We start from the raw sequence: 21,253 nt of genomic DNA on the forward strand, positions 1-21,253 counted from the left end.
AACAAAATGACAAATAACCAGTATGAGGGGGTAGTGGTAACCTCCACCTCTTTATTTGAAAGATCATAATTATAAACATAGAGAAGGCAATGGCAACCCACTCCAGTACTCTTGCCTGGAGAATCCCAGGGACAGGGGAGCCTGGTGGGCTACCATCTATGGGGTCGCACAGAGTCGAACAACACTGAAGCGACTTATCAGCAGCAGCAATTATAAACAAGAATAGAAATTCTCCAGTTCTATTCTACCAAGGAAAGGAGTCACAAAGATAATTTGAGATACAGAAAGTAAATAGTTATCAAATCCACTTACATATTCAAGCATCACAAGTAATGGAATAATTCAAGTTGATTAGCCTTCCCCTTTATGCAAATCAATTATTTTCCTTCCTTTTTCTTCTCCATAGAAGATGCTGCTGTTGCAAGGATGTGTTTGCAGGCCTTCTTTGGTGTGGACCTTTCTCATCAATAAGGAAATATAGTCAAATATGCCCTATTTTGAAAGTTCAAAAAAATGCCTTCACTTCATTTTATGTCCCTCCAGTTAATGCCTTACCTCTTTCTTCCAGTAAATTTGTAAGATACTTGGATATACATTCTATTATATTCTGCCTGGAAGCCCTTTATGTCTCTCTTCCCTTTTGTAATTGGGCTTTTTTTCCTGTCATTTAATTGTCATCACTGAGCATTGCCTTACTGAGTTCTCTTTTTAGCATCTAAAAAATACTTTGATATTTCAATCAAACAAGCAAACCACCACAGTATTCTTTGTACTCTGGGATAGACTGAATTATTTTTCACGTGTCCTCAGACAAATATTCTTGATTTTCATTCTCTATGACCTGTTCCTGCAGTGTCTTTGGGCTCTTGGACTCACCAGCACGGGAACTCTGAGAGGTAGTTCTCTAGGCAGAAGTCTGAATCCTTTCCTGGATGGTTGATGATGGAGACTGAAGCTCTGTGTGCAGACGAGACAGCAGGAAGGATTAAACTATCGAAACTTGAGCCAGACTTACAGCTCTCTCTGTCTGCTCATTATGTACTTTTCTCTTATTTTACAATGGCCTGTAAGCACATGAATTCCCTACGGAACTTGGTCTGGACAGAAAGAAATTTTTCCTGCTGATTCTCTGTTCTCAAGAGATCGGGTTATAAGCCAGGAGAATTCAGATCTATTGGGCTTTCCTGATGGCTGAGCGAGTAAAGAATCCACCTGCAATTCAGGAGATGTAGGAGATATGGGTTCGATTCCTGGTTCAGGAAGATCCCCTGGAGGAAGGTGTGGCAACCCTCTCCAATATACTTGCCTGGGAAATCCTATGGACAGAGCCTGATGGGCTACAGTCTAAAGGGTCGCAAAGAGTTGGACGTGACTGAGCGACTAAGCACTTAAAACCTATGCCAATAGGACCTTTTATGATTCTCTTTCCAAAGAGTTTTTTCAGACTTTTCTCTAAGTCTTTATTACTCAGACTATAGATGAATGGGTTCAGCATGGGTGTGACCACAGTGTACATCACCGAGGCTGTTGCACTTGAGTGGAATCTGTGGGTACCAGCAGAGCTGAGGTACACTCCTAAACCTGTACAGTAAAATAAGGAGACAACTGAGAGGTGAGATGCACAGGTGGAAAATGTTTTATACTTCCCCTGAGATGATAAGATTCTGCCTATGGAAGAAACTATCCTAGAGTAAGAGTAAAGAATACACATGAGGGAACCCCCAGCCAGCAACACAGCTCCAGAATACATCACCACATTATTGAGAAAGGTGTCAGAACTGGCAAGTTGGATCATCCAATTGAGTTCACAGAAAAAGTGGGGGATTTCTAAGAAGGTACAGAATGACAGTCTCAACAAACTTAAGCTTTCTAACAAGGAATGCAGGACACTGATGACCCAGGACACCAGCACCAACAGTTCACAGAGCTGGGAGTTCATAATGACTGTGTAGTACAGTGGGTGGCAGATGGCCATGAAGTGATCATAGGCCATCACTGTTAGGAGCAAGGTGTCCAGTCCTGCAAAGAGTGTGAAAAAATACATCTGGGTGATGCAGCTTTCATAGGTTATGACTTTTCTCTGTGTCTGGATATTCCACAGCATCTTTGGGATGGTGGAGGTGAAGCAGATGTCTACAAAGGACAGGTTGGAGAGGAAGAAGTACATGAGGGTTTGCAGGTGGGAGTCTGAGCTGATGGCCAGGATGATGAGCAAGTTTCCAAATACAGTGATCAGGTACATGGAGAGGAAAAGACCAAATATGAAGTGTTGCAATTTTAATTCCTCTGAGACTCCCAGAAGAAGAAATTGTGAAACTCCTGTTAGGTTTCTTATTGCCATGTGTTGATGGTGACTATAGAAAAATAGGAAAATAGCATGATTTATTTTCACAAAAGAAGCATCATTACTCATGTGGTAGAAATGCTACCATTTATATTTTGCCATCAATAATTGCTTTCAACATTTTGTTCATGGATTTTGTGCACTTGAAGGAACCTCCTGTGTCATCTCTAGTTAGCAAAGTTGTCTCATGGTCAGTTTCCCCCAACATGTTATGAATACTACAATTTTAATGAGAGATCCTTTCATACTTTGAGGAATATAAATTGAATTGTGACAATATTCCAGGTACTATCTATGCAGGGAGTTAGGGTGTTGGAAAACAAAAGCTCATAAAATCTGGCTGTGCAGAGAGCATATAAGCAAATAAAAAGTTACATAGAAATTTAAATGTATATATAGCACGTCTTATGCTTGTGGGTCTCTTAAAAAGAGACCCATAAAATAAAAAGAATAGAAAGCTGGCATAAAGGCAAGGGTGAAAAGGAAATACTATTTTAGGCATGTTTAGACAAGAACTACAAACAAGATGTTATTTGAACGGACTTCAGAGAAGGGTGACTGTCATGAACAGACTTGGGGAAGGGTGTCCTTACAAGGGAGCAGCCAGTGCACAGGCTGTGAGGAGAGTGCTTGCTTAAGATGACCCAGTTGATAAAAGGAAGCCAATGTGGTGAGGGAAAATGAGCAGGAGGATTAGTAAGGAGAGATATTGTCAGAGAAGGTTGAAAAATTATGTAGCCTCCGTGTTACTGCTGAAACTTCAAGTTATGAAGTCCACATGTGTCTTCAGTGCTTTCAGTCAGTTCAGTTCAGTCGCTCAATCGTGTCCGACTCTTTGAGACCCCATGAATTGCAGCACACCAGGTCTCCCTGTCCATCACCAATTCCTGGAGTTCACTCAGACTCACATCCATCGAGTCAGTGATGCCATCCAGCCATCTCATCCTCTGTTGTCCCCTTCTCCTCCTGCCCCCAATCCCTCCCAGCATCAGAGTCTTTTCCAATGAGTCACTCTTCGCATGAGGTGGCCAAAGTATTAGAGTTTCAGCCTCAGCATCAATCCTTCCAATTGTGTGGTAATTGTGACCCAGGACTGGTCAGCCTTCTTCACAGTCCAACTCTCACACGCATACATGACCACTGGAAAAAACCATAGCCTTGACTAGATGGATCTTTGTTGGCAAAGCAATGTCTCTGCTTTTCAATATGCTATCTAGGTTGGTCATAAATTTTCTTCAGTGCTTTAGGAAACTCCATATTTTAAAAAGCCTATATGACTTCTCTCATTTATCATAATGGCTTCAAGTTCCAATCATGTTGTTGCTAATGGCAAGATTTCACTCTTTTCTTTAGAACTGGTATATAGTTGAGCTAAACTGTTTATTAGTTTCAGGTGTACAACATAGTGATTTGATATTTTTATAGATTATGCTCCATTTAAAAGAATTACAAAATATTGGTTATACTCCCTATACTGCATATTACAGATTTATATCCTACTTGTTTTATTTCTTTATTATTTTTTTAATTATTTATTTATTTATTTTGGCTGTCCTGGGTCTTCATTGCCATGCAGGCTTTTATGATAAGTGAAATAAGTCAGACAGAGACAAACAAACACTTGTAACATCTTGCTTATATGTGGAATCAAAAAAACAAAGCCAAAAGCCAAGCTCATAGACAGAGAGAACAGATTCTGGCTGCCAGAGGCAGGAGCAGGGAGTGGGAGTGGGTAAACTGGATGAAAGGGGTCAAACGTACACACTTCCAGTTATAAGACAAATAAGTCATGGGGCTATAATATACAGTATTGTGACAATAGTTAATAATACTGCACTGCATATTTGAAAGTTGCTAATAGAGTAAATCTTAAAAGTTTCTATAAAAACAAAAAATTATAACTACACTTGGTGATTTGTATTAACTAGACTCATTTTGGTAACCATTTCACAATATATGTATATATATATATTGAATCAATATGTTGTAAACCTGAAACTAATATAATATAACATACGTTGATTACAACTCAATAAAAGATACCTTTAAAAATGCCTATAGGAAACAAAATTTAAGGAAAATCTAGAAATTACTTCTCAAAGAAATGATATACAATAATTGTAATTTAATAATATCAAGTGTGTTACTATTCAAGTTTAGATTTGGAAATGAAAGAATATGACAGAAAGTCTTTTTTAATGTGGGGAGGAAGCAGTACCTAAGTTATAATTTCCTCTTCCATGGGGACATATGGACTCAAATTCAGGTATGTACAAAGTTGTCTTTGATTAAATGTAAAGGAGAATGCCTTCCAAATATTAGTGGCTGAATATGTGCAACTCTCATAGATAGATCTGATCGAAATAAAATAAACAATAAGGGATAAGAGATAGGAAAGGTAGTTGGAAATGCATTAAAAGCATGATTTATTAGCACCTAATATACAGAAGAACATTTTCATTTCTATTTAAAGCAAGGGTTTTCTAAGTAAAGAATATTTAAGTGACAACTCTATTCCTTCAGTTAAACTTTTTTTTTAAAGCAATAGAGATGAATTGCAAAAAATGAAAAGCAACAAGATGAATTGACACTGATTTTACCACACAAAATTTATAAATTCTCACACATTATATATAGTCTTATATATACAAAAAATAAGTAAATAGCAAGCAGCAAGCTTGATGAAAAAATTTAATTGTTTGGAAGAATAAAATATAAAATGGTAATAAAACATGCTGGATTCACCTAGAGGGATGGGGTGGGGAGGGAGGTGTGAGGGGGTGTCAGCTGGGGAAACACATGTATACCTATGGCCAATGCATGTTAATGCATTGCAAAAGCCATCACAATATTATAAAGTAACTATCCTCCAATTAAAATAAGTAAATAAATTTCTATAAAATAAATTAAAAAAGGAAAGGTCCTGATTAGTCATGTCTCCATATTTTCAACAGAGAAAGCGATTGGTTAGCTAATCTACACATGTATTCACTCTTAAAGGAAATAACTACTGATGAAACACATTACTACACCATTTTTCACATGATAATGTGTTTTATTTTCTACGTTGAGAGGAGAAATACTGTGAAATATATATATCTCATGAACTGCTGTTTTAAGAAAATATATGGAGGCATTCCTTAATCTGGATACTTCTCATCATAGTCAAATATGCTCCATATTAAAAAAAATACAAAAGTCCTTGCATCTCTGTACATCCTTCCCCAGCTAATACCCTTTGTCTCTACTCCAGTTAATTGCAAACTCCTTGAACTTAGATTCTACTTTTACTGGAAGCACTTTATACCTCCTATTCCCTCTTCTCATTGGGCTTTCATGTTCATCTTTTAATGGTCAACCTTGACCTTGCATTATTAGTTCAATTTTCACTTCTATTTTTGGAATAAAAAATTAATATATTATTAATCAAGCACACAAACAATTTCAGTGATTTTGCCTCTGGGTTAGCCTGGACTGGCTCTCAGGTGAACTCGGGTGAATGTTTTTGATTGTTATTCCCTTTGACACTCTGCAGTATTTATCTGGTTCTTGACTCACCTGGGCGAGTCTCTGAGAGGAAGGTCTCAACGGAGATGTCCAAATTCCTCTTGAATGGTTGATGATGGGAATAGGAGCTCTGTTCCCAGACAAGACAGTGAGATGCAGTCAAGCATCAGTCCCCTAAGTCAGTTATGTCTCCAAAAACAACAACCAAGTCCTGTCCAGACCAAGGATGCACAGGCTGAGGGATGCAGCAGAGGAGATATTTACAGCTCCCTGTGTCTACTCATTACCATGTTTCTCTCTTGTTTCCACCACCTCTAATAACTGATTTCCCTGAGGGACACTGGTCTGCACAGATAAAAAAATTTTCCTGCTCATTTTCTATGTTTAGGAGACAATGTTACAAGTCAGATGCATTCAACATTTATTACTCTTTACATGAACTGTCGTGTCTACCCAGAGGAATAAACCTTAAGTTTCCCAATAACTTATCCCAACCATGAATCCATCTTTATCTATAATTCAAGATTGGTATTTTGTCTTGATTAGGGCCCTAATCAAGCACTAACTGTAGTGGGTCACAGCCCCTAAAATCCTATCACCATCTTTAAGAAGTGGGTTAACAGTGTCATTTTAGTATAAAACCTTAGACAGTACACAGCTTGCATTTATGACAATACTGCCAAAACAATTACACATTTCATAATTCCAGCACAAGACTGGTTATTTTGTTCCTCACAAGAAAGTGTTTAATTGTAAGAGGTATATTTAGATCTTAGCACCTCCTAGAGATTGTATGATTTATCTTTGGAAAACTTTATTCTGTGAGGTAGTACTATTATGAACTCGGTTTTCCATTGTAGAAATGGGGCTCGTAGGGATTAGTGATCTCCCAGTTGTAATCTGAGTAGAAGTAGTGACAGATTCTATTTTCTTGGGCTCCAAAATCACTGCAGATGGTGACTGAGGCCATGAAATTAAAAGATGCTTGCTCCTTGGAAGAAAAGCTGTGACAAATTGAGACACACATTTTATTTATTTTTTTTAATTTTTTTATTATTTTTTTTTTACTTTACAATATTGTATTTGTTTTGCCATACATCAACATGCATCCACCACAGGTGTACACGTGTTCCCCATCCTGAACTCCCCCCCCACCTCCCTCTCCAGACAAGCATTTTAAAAAGCACAGACATCACTTGGTTGACAAAGGTCCATGTTGTCAAAGCTATGGGTTTTCCAGTAGTCATGTAATGATGTGAGAGTTGAATCATAAAGAAAGCTTTATGTTTTCAGATTGTGGTGCTCTAGAAGACTCCTGAGAGTTCTTTGGACAACAAGAAGAACAAAGCAGTCAATTTTACAGGAAATAAATCCTGAATATTCACTGGAAGGACTGTTGCTGAAGCTGAAGCTTCAATACCTTGGCCACCTGATGTGAAGAGCTGATTCACTGGGAAAGACCCTGATGCTGGGAAAGATTGAAAGCAAAAGGAGAAGGAGGTGGCAGAGCATGAAATGTTTAGGTAGCATCACCAGCTCAATAGACATGAATCTGAGCATATTCTGGGATATAGTGGAGGACTTGGTGTGCTATATAGTCCATGTCATCACAAAGTCATACATGACTTAGCAAATGAAAACAACATCATGATGAAAGCTAACTTGATTTATTGTGGTGATTAGTTTGTGATATACACAAATGATCAAACCATTATGTTGTACACCTGAAACTAACATAAGGTAATATCAGTTATGTTTCATTTAAAACAACAACAACATAAGGGCTGGTTTAGTCAAAACATTTGTTCAGATCAAAATCACAAACATTATGGGCCTGGGCAATGCCCCCCAGGCATTCTTAGGCAACGGCATCATATCAGTAGATAGATACTGAAATTGGGTTCATGAGACAGTCCACATTATCAGGAAGAGTGGTTAAAATAATGATGTAAAGCAGAGTGACAATACCAAAGTTAAACTGTGGTTTCATCTTTCCCCCTACAAAGGCATTGCATAAATGATCTTAGATGCCAAGTATAGTTTTATTCATATCAGTATAACAACTCATGATTGCTCTTTCATGGAAACTAGGGGCAATTGTGTGGGACAGTATAAGTCTTTTTTTTTATTTTTTTTTATTTTTTATTCTTCCAATTTTATTTTATTTTTAAACTTTACATAATTGTATTAGTTTTGCCAAATATCAAAATGAATCCGCCACAGGTATACATGTGTTCCCCATCCCGAACCCTCCTCCCTCCTCCCTCCCCATACCATCCCTCTGGGCCGTCCCAGTGCACCAGCCCCAAGCATCCAGCATCATGCATCGAACCTGGACTGGTGACTCGTTTCATACATGATATTTTACATGTTTCACTGCCATTCTCCCACATCTTCCCACCCTCTCCCTCTCCCACAGAGTCCATAAGACTGTTCTATACATCAGTGTCTCTTTTGCTGTCTCGTACACCGGGTTATTGTTACCATCTTTCTAAATTCCATATATATGCGTTAGTATACTGTATTTATGTTTTTCCTTCTGGCTTACTTCACTCTGTATAATAGGCTCCAGTTTCATCCACCTCATTAGAACTGATTCAAATGTATTCTTTTTAATGGCTGAGTAATACTCCATTGTGTATATGTACCACAGCCTTCTTATCCATTCATCTGCTGATGGACATCTAGGTTGCTTCCACGTCTTGGCTATTATAAACAGTGCTGCGATGAACATTGGGGTACACGTGTCTCTTTCCCTTCTGGTTTCCTCAGTGTGTATGCCCAGCAGTGGGGTTGCTGGATCATAAGGCAGTTCTATTTCCAGTTTTTTAAGGAATCTCCACACTGTTCTCCATAGTGGCTGTACTAGTTTGCATTCCCACCAACAGTGTAAGAGGGTTCCCTTTTCTCCACACCCTCTCCAGCATTTATTATTTGTAGACTTTTGGATCGCAGCCATTCTGACTGGTGTAAAATGGTACCTCATAGTGGTTTTGATTTGCATTTCTCTGATAATGAGTGATGTTGAGCATCTTTTCATGTGTTTGTTAGCCATCTGTATGTCTTTTTTGGAGAAATGTCTATTTAGTTCTTTGGCCCATTTTTTGATTGAGTCGTTTATTTTTCTGGAGTTGAGCTGTAGGAGTTGCTTGTATATTTTTGAGATTAGTTGTTTGTCGGTTGCTTCATTTGCTATTATTTTCTCCCATTCTGAAGACTGTCTTTTCACCTTGCTAATAGTTTCCTTTGATGTGCAGAAGCTTTTAAGTTTAATTAGGTCCCATTTGTTTATTTTTGCTTTTATTTCCAATATTCTGGGAGGTGGGTCATAGAGGATCCTGCTGTGATGTATGTCGGAGAGTGTTTTGCCTATGTTCTCCTCTAGGAGTTTTATAGTTTCTGGTCTTACGTTTAGATCTTTAATCCATTTTGAGTTTATTTTTGTGTATGGTGTTAGAAAGTGGTCCAGTTTCATTCTTTTACAAGTGGTTGACCAGATTTCCCAGCACCACTTGTTAAAGAGATTGTCTTTAATCCATTGTATATTCTTGCCTCCTTTGTCGAAGATAAGGTGTCCATATGTGCGTGGATTTATCTCTGGGCTTTCTATTTTGAGAAGAAAATATTTTTAAGAAATCTAAATCTCTCCATGAAATATATGTTAATTTACAAATATATCTGATACAAAGTAGAGAAAACTTTGGGAATATATGAAAATGGCCCCAAAGAAAACTGTCTGTATACCAGACAGAGCAGAAAGATTAATAAATTGAATTGTTGAAATTGAATACAAAGGTTGAATTCAAAGAAATAGAAATCCCAGGAAATAATTGGCAACAAATTATATTCCACAGTGCTCAAATAATCACAATTTTATGTTCTGAAGTTTTGAGTCATGCAATCAAGGACACTTATTCACCTCCAGAATGATTGGTCATTTTATACCTGCCATCCCATATAATCTCTTCAGAGCCCCATTAATATCTTCATTCCTCAGACTGTGGATGAAGGGGTTCAGCATGGGTGTGACCACAGTGTGCATCACTGAGGCTATTGCACTTGAGGGTGAGCTGTATAGCAGCAGAGCTAAGGTACACTCCTAGGACAGAAGAGTAAAACAAGAAGACAACTGAGAGGTGAGAAGCACCGGTGGAAAATGCTTTATTCTTCCCCTGAGCTGATGAGATTCTACATATAGAAGAAACTATCTGAGAATAAGAGTAAAGGATACCAGCAAAGGATCCACAGCCAGCACCCAGTTGAAAAATACAACACAGCATCTTTAAGAAAAATGTCAGAACAGGCAAGTTTGAATATCTGATTGAGATCACAGAAAAAGTGGGATATTTCCATGTACAGAAGGACAATCACAACATCATTAAACTTTGTAACAAGGAATTTAGGACACTTAGATCCAGGACACCAGCATCAGCAGTCCACAGAGCTGGGGACTTGGGGTGATATTGTAGTGCAGGGGGTGACAGATGGTGAAGAAGTGGACATAGGCCATCAAAGTCAGGAGAAAGTTGTCCAAAGAGTATGGAAAAATACATCTGGGTGATGTAGCCTTCATAGGTGATACCTTTGCTGTGGGTCTGGGTGTTCCATAGCACATTTGGGATGGTGGTGGAGGTGAAACAGATGTCTACAAAGGACAGGTTGGAGAGGAAGAAGCATATGCGGATGTGGAGGTTGGAGTCTGAGCTGACAGCCAGGATGATATGCAGGTTTCCAAGCACAGTGATCAGGTACATGGAGAGGAAAAGCCCAAATATGACGGGCTGCAGTTCTGGTTCCTTTGATAATCCCAGAAGAAATCCTGAAAATTGGGTATCATTGCCTGGTCACATGTTTGATGGTAAAGACTAAAATTTTAAAATACTATGATTAATTTTTATATAAATGGACTTCAGTAACATGTTGAAAATGCTGCAATTACAATTGTATGTCAAGCAAAAGCAAACATAAGAGAGAGTGGGTGGTTTTGTTATTTTCATTGGAAGTTCAGGAAGACTGAAAAACAGGGGTATATTTGTACATAAACCTTAAGGAAAAATAGTTGGCAAACAAAGAGTTATCTGGGGAAGTGTGTGCCCTGCAGGGAAAAAAGTTAGTGCAAAGGATCTGAGGAAGGTTCTTATTTCAGACATTCCAGGCTCAATATATTTCCAGTGTGGTGAGCAAAGATCACAGGGAGAGTGATGACAGATAGTGTCAGAGAGTGGACTCCTTACCACAACTGGGACTTCAGGGCACAAGGAGTCCCTTTGTTAAATTCTGTTGATTACTCATCATCAATTTTGATTTCAAGGCATCCTGTGACTAGGTATGGATCCTAGTCACAAGGATTCTCCTTATCTTCATATGTTGGTTAACATTCTGGTTTCTGTCTTTTAAAGGTCACTTTACTGTATGTGGGTTCAAGTAGTCAACACTCAGAACTGCATCAGCCACAAGACACACAACACACAACACAGAGCATATTTTGTCCTGTTAGGGGCACAATACACCCAGGCTTTTCTCATCCCTAAAAGAAAGTGAAAGTGTTACTCAGCTGTGTCCGGCTCTTTGTGACCCCATGGGCTGTAGCCCACCAGGCTCCTCTGTCCATGGGATTCTCCAGAAAGAATACTGGTATGCACTGCCACTGCCTTCTCCAGTGGATCTTCCCAACCCAGGGATCAAACCCAGGTGTCCTGCATTGCAGGCAAAGTCTTTACTGTCTAAGCCACCAAGGAAGCATCTTCTCATTCCTAACCACCAAAATTAGGGGGAAAAAAAAATAAAAAAAAAAACCCTCTAGAAATAAAGCTGTCAATCAAATTATCTTTACCCTAAAGAGTAAAGAAATAACATTCATAGTCCAGTTGGTGGGCCTGCCTGGGACATGTGAACTTGGTGCTTCATTAAAGTGTGACCATTTTCTGTCTTGTATTTAAATAAGTATAAAAACCTCAGCTATTTGTAAGGCCTCCTCAGACAACCATTTTGTCTTTTTGCATTTCTTTTCCTTGGGGATGGTTTTGATCACCGCCTCCTGTACAATGTTATGAACCTCAGTCCATAGTTCTTTAGGCACTCTGTCTATCAGATTTAATTCTTTGAATCTTTGTCACATTCACTACTTTATAATTGTAAGGGATTTGATTTAGGTCTTACCTGAATGGCCTGGTAGGTTTCCCTACTTTCTTCCAGTTGTCTGAATTTGTTAATAAGGAGTTCATGATCTAAAACACAGTCAGCTCCCAAAGTTGTTTTGCTGATTGTATAGAGTTTCTTCATCTTCAGTTGCAAAGAATGTAATCAATCTGATTTCAATATTGACCATCTGGTGATGTCCATGTGTAGAGTCATCTCTTGTGTTGTTGGAAGAGGGTGTTGCTATAGCCAGTGCATTCTCTTGGCAAAACTCGGTTATCCTTTGCTCTGCTTCATTTTGTACTCCAGGGTCAAACTTAACTCTTACTCAGGTATCTCTTGATTATCTACTTTTTTTTTTTCTAATTTTATTTTTAAACTTTACATAATTGTATTAGTTTTGCCAAATATCAAAATGAATCTGCCACAGGTATACATGTGTTTTGCATTCCAGTTCCCTGTAATGAGAAGGACATCTTTTTTTGATGTTAGTTCTAGAAGGTCTTGAGGGTCTTAATAGAATCATTCAACTTCAGTTTCTTCAGCATTAGTGGGTGGGGCTTAGACTTGGGTTACTCTGATATTGAATGGTTTGCCTTGAAAATGAACAGAGATTATTGTGGTGTTTTGAGATTGTACCCAAGTACTGCATTCCAGATTCTTTGTTCACTATAAGGGCTACTCAATTTCTTTTAAGGGATTCTTGCCCACTGTCAGTTCAGTTGCTCAGTTGTGTCTGATTCTTTGGGACCACATGGACTGCAGCATGCCAAGCTTTCCTGTCCATCACCAACTCCCAGAGCTTACTCAAACTCATGTCCATTGAGTCAGTGATGCCATCCAACCATCTCATTCTCTGTCGTCCCCTTCTCCTCTTGCCTTCAAACTTTCCCAGCATCAGGGTCTTTTCCAATAAGTCAGTTCTTCTCATCAAGTGGCCAAAGAATTGGATTTTTCAGCTTCAGCATCAGTCCTTCCAATGAATATTCAGGATTGATTTCCTTTAGGATGGACTGGTTGGATCTCATTGCAGTCCAAGGACTCTCAAGAGTCTTCTCTAACACCACAGTTCTAAAGTATCAATTCTTCAGAGACCAGCTTTCTGTGTAGTCCAACTCACATCCATACATGACTACTGGAAAAATCATAGCTTTGACTAGATGGACCTTTGTCAGCAAAGTAATGTCTCTGCTTTTTAATATTCTGCCTAGGGTTGTCATAATTTTCTTCCAAGGAGCAAGTGTCTTAATTTCATGGATGCAGTCACAATCTGCAGTGATTTTAGAGCCCCCCAAAATAAAGTTTCTCACTGATTCCATTGTTTCCCCGTCTATTTGCCACAGTAGTAGATATAATGGTCATCTGAATTAAATTCACCCATTCCCATTTAGTTCACTGATTCCTAAAATGTTGATGTTCACTCTTGTCATCTCCTGTTTAATCACTTCCAATTTACCTTGATTCATGGACCTAACATTACAGGTTCCTATGCAATATTGCAATAGGAATAAGCACAGGCAGCTGCGACAGCGCACAAGCACGGCCGAGAGGAGTTACCCCACGTCTGAGGTCAGAGGCCGCAGCGGAGAGGAGCTACCGCACCCGAGGTCAGGGGCGGCGACCGAGAGCGCCAGACTGCGACAGCAAAGGAGTAGCCGAAAGGAGCTATGCCCACCCAAGGCCAGGGGCAGAGGCCAGGAGGAGCTACCTGACACCCAAGATCAGGGGAAGCAGCCATTTAAGCGACCCCACTTCCAAGGAGCAGTGGCTGTGTGGGCTCAGGAGGGCCTAGAGGAGCTACTCCATGTTCAAGGTCAGGAAGGGTGGCAGTGAGGAGATACCCCTCATCCAAGGTAAGGAGCACCAGCTGGGCTTTGCTGGAACAGCCACAAAGAGATACCCCACGTCCAAGGTAAAAGAAACCCAAGTAAGATGGTAGGTGTTGCAAGAGGGCATCAGAGGGCAGACATACTGAAACCATAATCACAGAAAACTAGTTAGTCTAATCACACGGACCACAGCCTTGTCTAACTCAAGGAAACCAAGCCATGCCATGTGGGGCCACCCAAGATGGGCGGGTCATGGTGGAGAGGTGTGACAGAACGTGGTTCACTGGAGAAGGGAATGGCAAACCACTTCAGTATTCTTGCCTTGAGAAACCCATGAACAGTATGAAAAGGCAAAATGATAGGATACTGAAAGAGGAACTCCCCAGGTCAGTAGGTGCCTAATATGCTACTGGAGATCAGTGGAGAAATAACTCCATAAAGAATGAAGGGATGGAGCCAAAGCAAAAACGATACCCAGTTGTGGATGTGACTGGTGATAGAAGCAAGGTCCGATGCTGTAAAGAGCAATATTGCATAGGAACCTGGAATGTTAGGTCCATGAATCAAGGCAAATTGGAAGTGGTCAAACAGGAGATGGCAACAGTGAACATCGACATTCTAGGAATCAGCGAACTAAAATGTACTGGAATGGGTGAATTTAACTCAGATGAGCATTATACCCACTACTGTGGGCAGGAATCCCTTAGAATAAGTGGAGTAGCCATCATGGTCAACGAGAGTCCAAAATGCAGTACTTGGATGCAATCTCAAAAATGACAGAAGGCTCTCTGTTCGTTTCCAAGGCAAATCATTCAATATCACAGTAATCCAAGTCAAGCCCCAACCAGTAATGTTGAAGAAGCTGAAGTTGAATGGTTCTATGAAGACCTACAAGACCTTTTAGAACTAACACCCAAAAAAGATGTCCTTTTCATTATAGGGGGCTGGAATACAAAAGTAGGAAGTCAAGAAACACCTGGAGTAACAGGCAAATTTGGCCTTGGAATATGGAATGAAGCAGTACAAAGGCTAATAGGGTTTTACCAAGAGAACCCACTGGTCATAGCAAACACCCTCTTCCAACAACACAAGAGAAGACTCTATACATGGACATCACCAGATGGTCAACATCAAAATCAGATTGATCATATTCTTTGCAGCCAAAGATGGAGAAGCTATATACAGTCAGCAAACACAAGACCAGGAGCACACTGTAGCTCAGATCATGAGCTCTTTATTGCCAAATTCAGACTTAAATTGAAGAAAGTAAGGAAAATCACTAGACCATTCAGGTATGATGTAAATCAAAGTCCTTATGATTATACAGTGGAAGTGAGAAATAGATTTAAGGGACTAGATTTGATAGACAGAGTGCCTGATGAACTATGGACTGAGGTTCATGACATTGTACAGGAGACAGTGATCAAGACCATCCCCAGGGAAAAGAAATGCAAAAAAGCTAAATGGCTGTCTGGGGAGGCCTTACAAATAGCTGTGAAAAGAAGAGAAGTGAAAAGCAAAGGAGAAAAGGAAAGATATAGGCATCTTAATGCAGAGTTCCAAAGAATAGCAAGGAGAGATAAGAAAGCCTTCTTCAGCGATCAATGCAAAGAAATAGAGGAAAACAACAGAATGGGAAAGATTAGAGATGTCTTCAAGAAAATAAGAAATACCAAGGGAACATTTCATGCAAAGATGGGCTCAATAAAGGACAGAATGGTGCGGACCTAACAGAAGCAGATGATATTAAGAAGAGGTGGCAAAAATACACAGAAGAGCTGTACAAAAAAGATCTTCATACCCAAGATAATCATGATGGTGTGATCATTCACCTAGAGCCAGACATCCTGGAATGTGAAATCAAGTGGGCCTTAGAAAGCATCACTACGGACAAAGCTAGTGGAGGTGATGGAATTACAGTTGAGCTATTTCAAATCCTGAAAGATGATGCTATGAAAGTGCTGCACTCAATATGCCAGCAAATTTGGAAAACTCAGCAGTGGCCACAGGACTGGAAAAGGTCAGTTTTCATTCCAATCCCAAAGAAAGAAAATGCCAAAGAATGCTCAGACCACTGCACAATTGCACTCATCTCACATGCTAGTAAAGTAATGCTCAAAATTCTTGAAGCCAGGCTTCAGCAATACGTGAACCATGAACTTCCAGATGATCAAAGTGGTTTTAGAAGAGGCAGAGGAACCAGAGATCAAATTGCCAACATCTGCTGGATAAATCAAAAAAGCAAGAGAGTTCCAGAAAAACATCTATTTCTGCTTTATTGACTCTGTCAAAGCTTTTGACTGTGTGGATCACAATAAACTGTGGAAAATACTGAAAGAGATAGGAATACCAGACCACCTGACTGGCCTCTTGAGAAGCCTATATGCAGGTCAGGAAGCAACAGTTAGAACTGGACATGGAACAACAGACTGGTTCCAAATAGGAACGTCAAGGCTGTATATTGTCACCCTGTTTATTTAACTTTTATGCGTAGTACATCATGAGAAATGCCAGGCTGGAAGAAACACAAGCTGGAATCAAGATTGCTGGGAGAAACATCAATAACCTCAGATATGCAGATGACACCACCCTTATGGCAGAAAGTGAAGAGGAACTCAAAAGCCTCTTGATGAAATTTAAAGAGGAGAGTGAAAATGTTGGATTAAAGCTCAACATTCATATAACGAAGATCATGGCATCTGGTCCCATCACTTCATGGGAAATAGATGGGGAAACAGTGTCAGACTTTATTTGAGGGGGCTCCAAAACCACTGCAGATGGTGACTGCAGCCATGAAATTAAAAGACACTTACTCCTTGGAAGTAAAGTTATGACCAACCTGGATAGCATATTCAGAAGCAGAGACATTACTTTGCCAACAAATGTCCGTCTAGTCAAGGCTATGGTTTTTCCAGTGGTCATATATGGATGTGAAATTTGGACTCTGAAGAAAGCTGAGCACCGAAGAATTGAGGCTTTTGAACTGTGGTGTTGGAGAAGACTCTTGAGAGTCCCTTGGACTGCAAGGACATCCAACCAGTCCATTCTGAAGGAGATCAGCCCTGGGATTTCTTTGGAAGGAATGATGCTAAAGCTGAAATTCCAGTACTTTGGCCGCCTTATGCAAAAAGTTGACTCATTGGAAAGGACTCTGATTCTGGGAGGGATTGGGGGCTGGAGGAAAAGGGGAAGACAGAGGATGAGATGGCTGGATGGCATCACCGACTCAATGGACATGAGTTTGAGTGAACTCTGGGAGATGGTGATGGACAGGGAGGCCTGGTGTGCTGAGATTCATGGGGTCACAAAAAGTCAGACACGACTGAGAGACTGAACTGACCTGATGTAATATTGTTCTTTACAGCATCAGACTTTACTTTCACCACCAAACACATGTGCAACTGGGTGCTGTTTCCACTTTTGCTCAGGTTCTTCATTCCTTCTGGAGCTATTTCTCCCTTCTTCTCCAGTAGCATATTGGACACCTACCAACCTAGGGAGTTTATTTCAGTGTCATATTTTTTGCCTTTTCATAGAGAAGCAAAATGCAAGGAAAAATGGAAAGTTACACCCATTTGAATGCAAGTTCAACAAGGAGAGATAAGAATGTCTTCCTACATTACTTTGCCAACAAGGCTCCATCTAGTAAACACTATGGTTTTCCCACTAGTCATGTATGGATATGAGAGTTGGACCATGAAGAAAGCTGAGCACTGAAGAATTTATGCTTTTGAACTGCAATGTTGGAGAAGACTCTTGAGAGTCCCTTGGACTGTAAGGAGATCCAACCAGTCCATCCTAAAGGAAATCAGTCCTGAATATTCATTGGAGGGACTGATACTGCAGCCGTAGCTCCAATACTTTGGTCACTTGATGCAAAGAGCTGACTTATTTGAAAAGACCCTGATGCTGGGAAGGATTGAAGGCAGGAGGAGAAGGGATTGACAGAGGATGAGATGGTTGGATGGCATCACTGATTCGATGGACATGAGTTTGTTCAAACCCTGGGAGATGGTGATGGACAGGAAAGTCTGGTGTGCTTAGTCATGGGGTTGCAAAGAGTCAGACGCTACTGAGCAACTCAACTGAACTGATACTTAAATGATCTTGATAATTGCTTCTTTTTCAATTGATTTTATGTGGGAAAAAATAAAGTAGAAAAATTCCTAAAAAAATAAATTAATAAATAAATAAACTATTTAAAAGCACAACTAAAAAAAGAAAGAAAGAAAAGAAAGTCTTCCTAAATGAACAATGCAAAGAAACAGAGGAAAGCAACAGAACGGGAAAGACTAGAGATCTCTTCAAAAAAATTAGAGATTACAAGGGAACATTTCATGCAAAGATGGGTACAAAAAAGGAAAGAAATGCTATGGACCCAACAAAAGCAGAAGATATTAAGAAGAAGTGTCAAGAATACACAAAAAGACTATACAAAAAAAAGATCTTAATGATCTGGATAACCACAGTGGTATTACCACTAACCTAGAGCCAGACATCTTGGAGTGTGAAGTCCAGTGAACCTTAGGAAGCATCACTGTGAACAAAGCTTGTAGAAGTGATGGGATTCCAGCTGAGCTATTTCAAATCCTAAAATATGATGCTGCAATAGTGCTGCACTCAATATGCCAGCAGAATTTGAAAACTCTGCAGTGGCCACATGACTGGAAAAGGTCAGTTGTCATTTCAATACCAAAGAAAGGCAATGCAGAAGAATCTTCAAACTGCCATACATTTGTACTCATTTCACATGCCAGCACAATAATACTCAAAATCCTCCAAGGTAGGCTTTAACAATGCATGAACTGAAAACTTCCAGATGCACAAGCTGGATTTAGAGAAAGTAGAGGAACTAGACATCAAATTGCCAACATCTGTTGGATCATAGAGAAAAGAGAGTTCCAGAATAACATCCACTTCTGCTCTATTGACTATGCTAAAGCCTTTGACTGTGTGAATGGCAACAAACTGTGGGAAATTCTTAAAAATATGGGAATACCAGACCACTTTAGTAGCCTCCTGAGAAACCTGTATGCATGTCAAGAAGCAACAGAACCAGACATGGAACAACGGATTGGTTCCAAATTGGGGAAGGAGTACATCAAGTCTGTATATTGTCACCCTGCTTACTTAACTTATATGCGATAGAGAAGCCATAATTGTAGGCAGCATAGAATTTTTTTAGCCAAAAACGAATAACACAGGGAGCTCAACTTGATGCTCTGTGACAACCTAGAGGAGTAGTATGGTGTGGGAGGGAGGCTCAAGAGGGATACTCCAGTATTCTTGCCTGGAAAATCCCATGGACAGAGAAGCCCGGCAGGCTACAGTCCATGGGATTGCAAAAGAGGCAAACACAATTTAGCGACTAAACAACAACAGCAACAACACATGGTAGATATTGGGGACACAGGCTGAATAATTGTATGACACCAAAAGACCAGTTCTAAAACTCAGTGGCATGAATAAAGTCGATATTATCAGGAAGGACAGTTAAACTGGTGATACAGAAAAATTACAGAGCCAAAATAAAAACACTGGTTTCAGACTTTACTCTACAGTTGAATTCTATAAGTTACTTTAGCTGCCAAAGGCATTTTTTCCTCATGAGTAGAGAAGAATTATTTTAAATACTTGAGAAGATGGATATTTCTTAAGACAAAGGCCTTAAGAAATCCAATTTTTCCTACCAAATAAATGGAAGTTTCCAAATATTTCTCACCCATGTTTGGGAAAAATTTAGGGAAAGTAGAAATATAGAAAAAAAAATGGAAAATTGTCCATGCATCAGCTATTAAGAAAGCTTAATTGAGTTACTTAAATTATATGCTGAATTTAAATCAAAGAGTGCAAAACCCAGGCAATTCATAAAAGGAACAAATGCTCTTTCAACAATCTGATCAAGAATCACAATTTCTGACTCTAATGCTTTGAGCACTGCAATTACCAGCACTTCCTCAGCCCCAGGACAAATGGCCCTTTCATAGCTGCCACTCCAAAGAATCTTCTCAGAGCCCTCTTTATGTCTTTATTTCTCAGACTGTAGATGAAAGGGTTCAGCATGGGTGTGACCACAATGTACATCACCGAGGCTATTGCACTTGAGTGTGAGTTGTGGGTAGCAGTAGAGCTAAGATACAATCCTAAACCCGTAAAATAAAATAAGGAAGCAACAGAGAGGTGAGATGCACAGGTGGAAAATGCTTTATACTTCCCCTCAGCTGATGAGATTCTACATATGGAGGAAACTATCCTAGAGTACGAGTAACATATACCAGCCAGGGGGACAGCACCGAAAAGCCCAACTGCAAAATACATCACAGCATTATTAAGAACGATGTCAGAACAGGCAAGTCGGAGTACTTCTTTCAAGTCACAGAAAAAGTGGGGGATTTCCAAGACTGTACAGAAATACAGTCTCAGTACCAGTAAGCTTTGTACCAAGGAATTCAGGGCACTCATAATCCAGGACAGGAGCACCATCAGTCCACAGAGAATAGGGCTCATGATGACTGTGTAATGCAGGGGGTCACAGATGGCTATGAAGCGGTCATAGGACATGACAGTTAGAATTAAGTTCTCCAGCTCTACTAATAGTATGTAAAAATGCATCTGGGTGATGCAGCCTCCATAGGAAATGGCTTTGCTCTGTGTCTGTATGTTCACCAGCATCTTTGGGATGGTGGTGGAGATGAAACAGATGTCTACAAAGGACAGGTTGGAGAGGAAGAAGTACATGGGGGTGTGGAGGTGGGAGTCTGAGATTGTGGAAAGAATGATGAGCAGATTCCCAAACACAGTGATCAGAAACATGGAGAGGAAAAGTCCAAATATGATAGGCTGCAGTTCTAGTTCCTCTGATAATCCCAGAAGAATAAATTGTGCCATCCCTGTATCATTTCCTTGTACCACGTGGTGGTGATCACTACTAGGGAAGAAAAATATAGCATGATTAATTTCTACATGTGTGCACATTAACACAGTAAAATGCTATGAATTACAATATTTAATCATCTTTAAGTAATCTACTGTGTCATCTGTGATTAGAAATTCCTGTCTAACACTCAACCGTTTCCCCAAGAGGTCATGATTATACTGTTTTAAATCAAATGTCTTTCACATATTCTAGAAATTCATGTTGAGTATCAACCATCTTCTAGGGTAAATGTGTGAGATGCTGAGAACAAAACTTCCAACAATGCAATGATGAAGAAAGAATATGAGCTAGCAAATGAAATATATATATATATATATATATATATATATATATATATATATCATCTCATGTGGTGACAGATGATATGGGGGGGAAAAGGCAGGTATAAATGTAATAAAATATCCATGCATGGATATGTTACATTTTACTGAGAGTTCAGGAAGATATGCAAAAAGAGACATTTGAACAGAGACCCGAAGCAAGACAAAGCAGAGACAT

The 21,253-nt window shown here is 39.6% G+C and overlaps 2 protein-coding genes across 2 annotated transcripts; both read right to left on the reverse strand.

The window, feature by feature from the left end:
• Positions 1–904: 904 nt before the first annotated feature.
• Positions 905–2,341, reverse strand: LOC113896416 (olfactory receptor-like protein OLF4). The gene is made up of 2 exons (XM_027548609.1): positions 1,468–2,341; positions 905–957 (listed from the first exon to the last, which is right to left on the reverse strand). The coding sequence occupies exons 1-2, from the start codon at positions 2,339–2,341 to the stop codon at positions 905–907; spliced, it is 927 nt and encodes a 308-aa protein (XP_027404410.1).
• Positions 2,342–19,761: 17,420 nt separating this feature from the next.
• LOC113896417 (olfactory receptor 7A17-like) lies at positions 19,762–20,793 on the reverse strand. The gene has a single exon (XM_027548610.1). The coding sequence runs from the start codon at positions 20,791–20,793 to the stop codon at positions 19,762–19,764; it is 1,032 nt and encodes a 343-aa protein (XP_027404411.1).
• Positions 20,794–21,253: the final 460 nt, after the last annotated feature.

The sequence above is a fragment of the Bos indicus x Bos taurus genome, chromosome 7, assembly GCF_003369695.1.
Source record: "Bos indicus x Bos taurus breed Angus x Brahman F1 hybrid chromosome 7, Bos_hybrid_MaternalHap_v2.0, whole genome shotgun sequence".
Taxonomy (NCBI): Eukaryota; Metazoa; Chordata; class Mammalia; order Artiodactyla; family Bovidae; genus Bos; species Bos indicus x Bos taurus.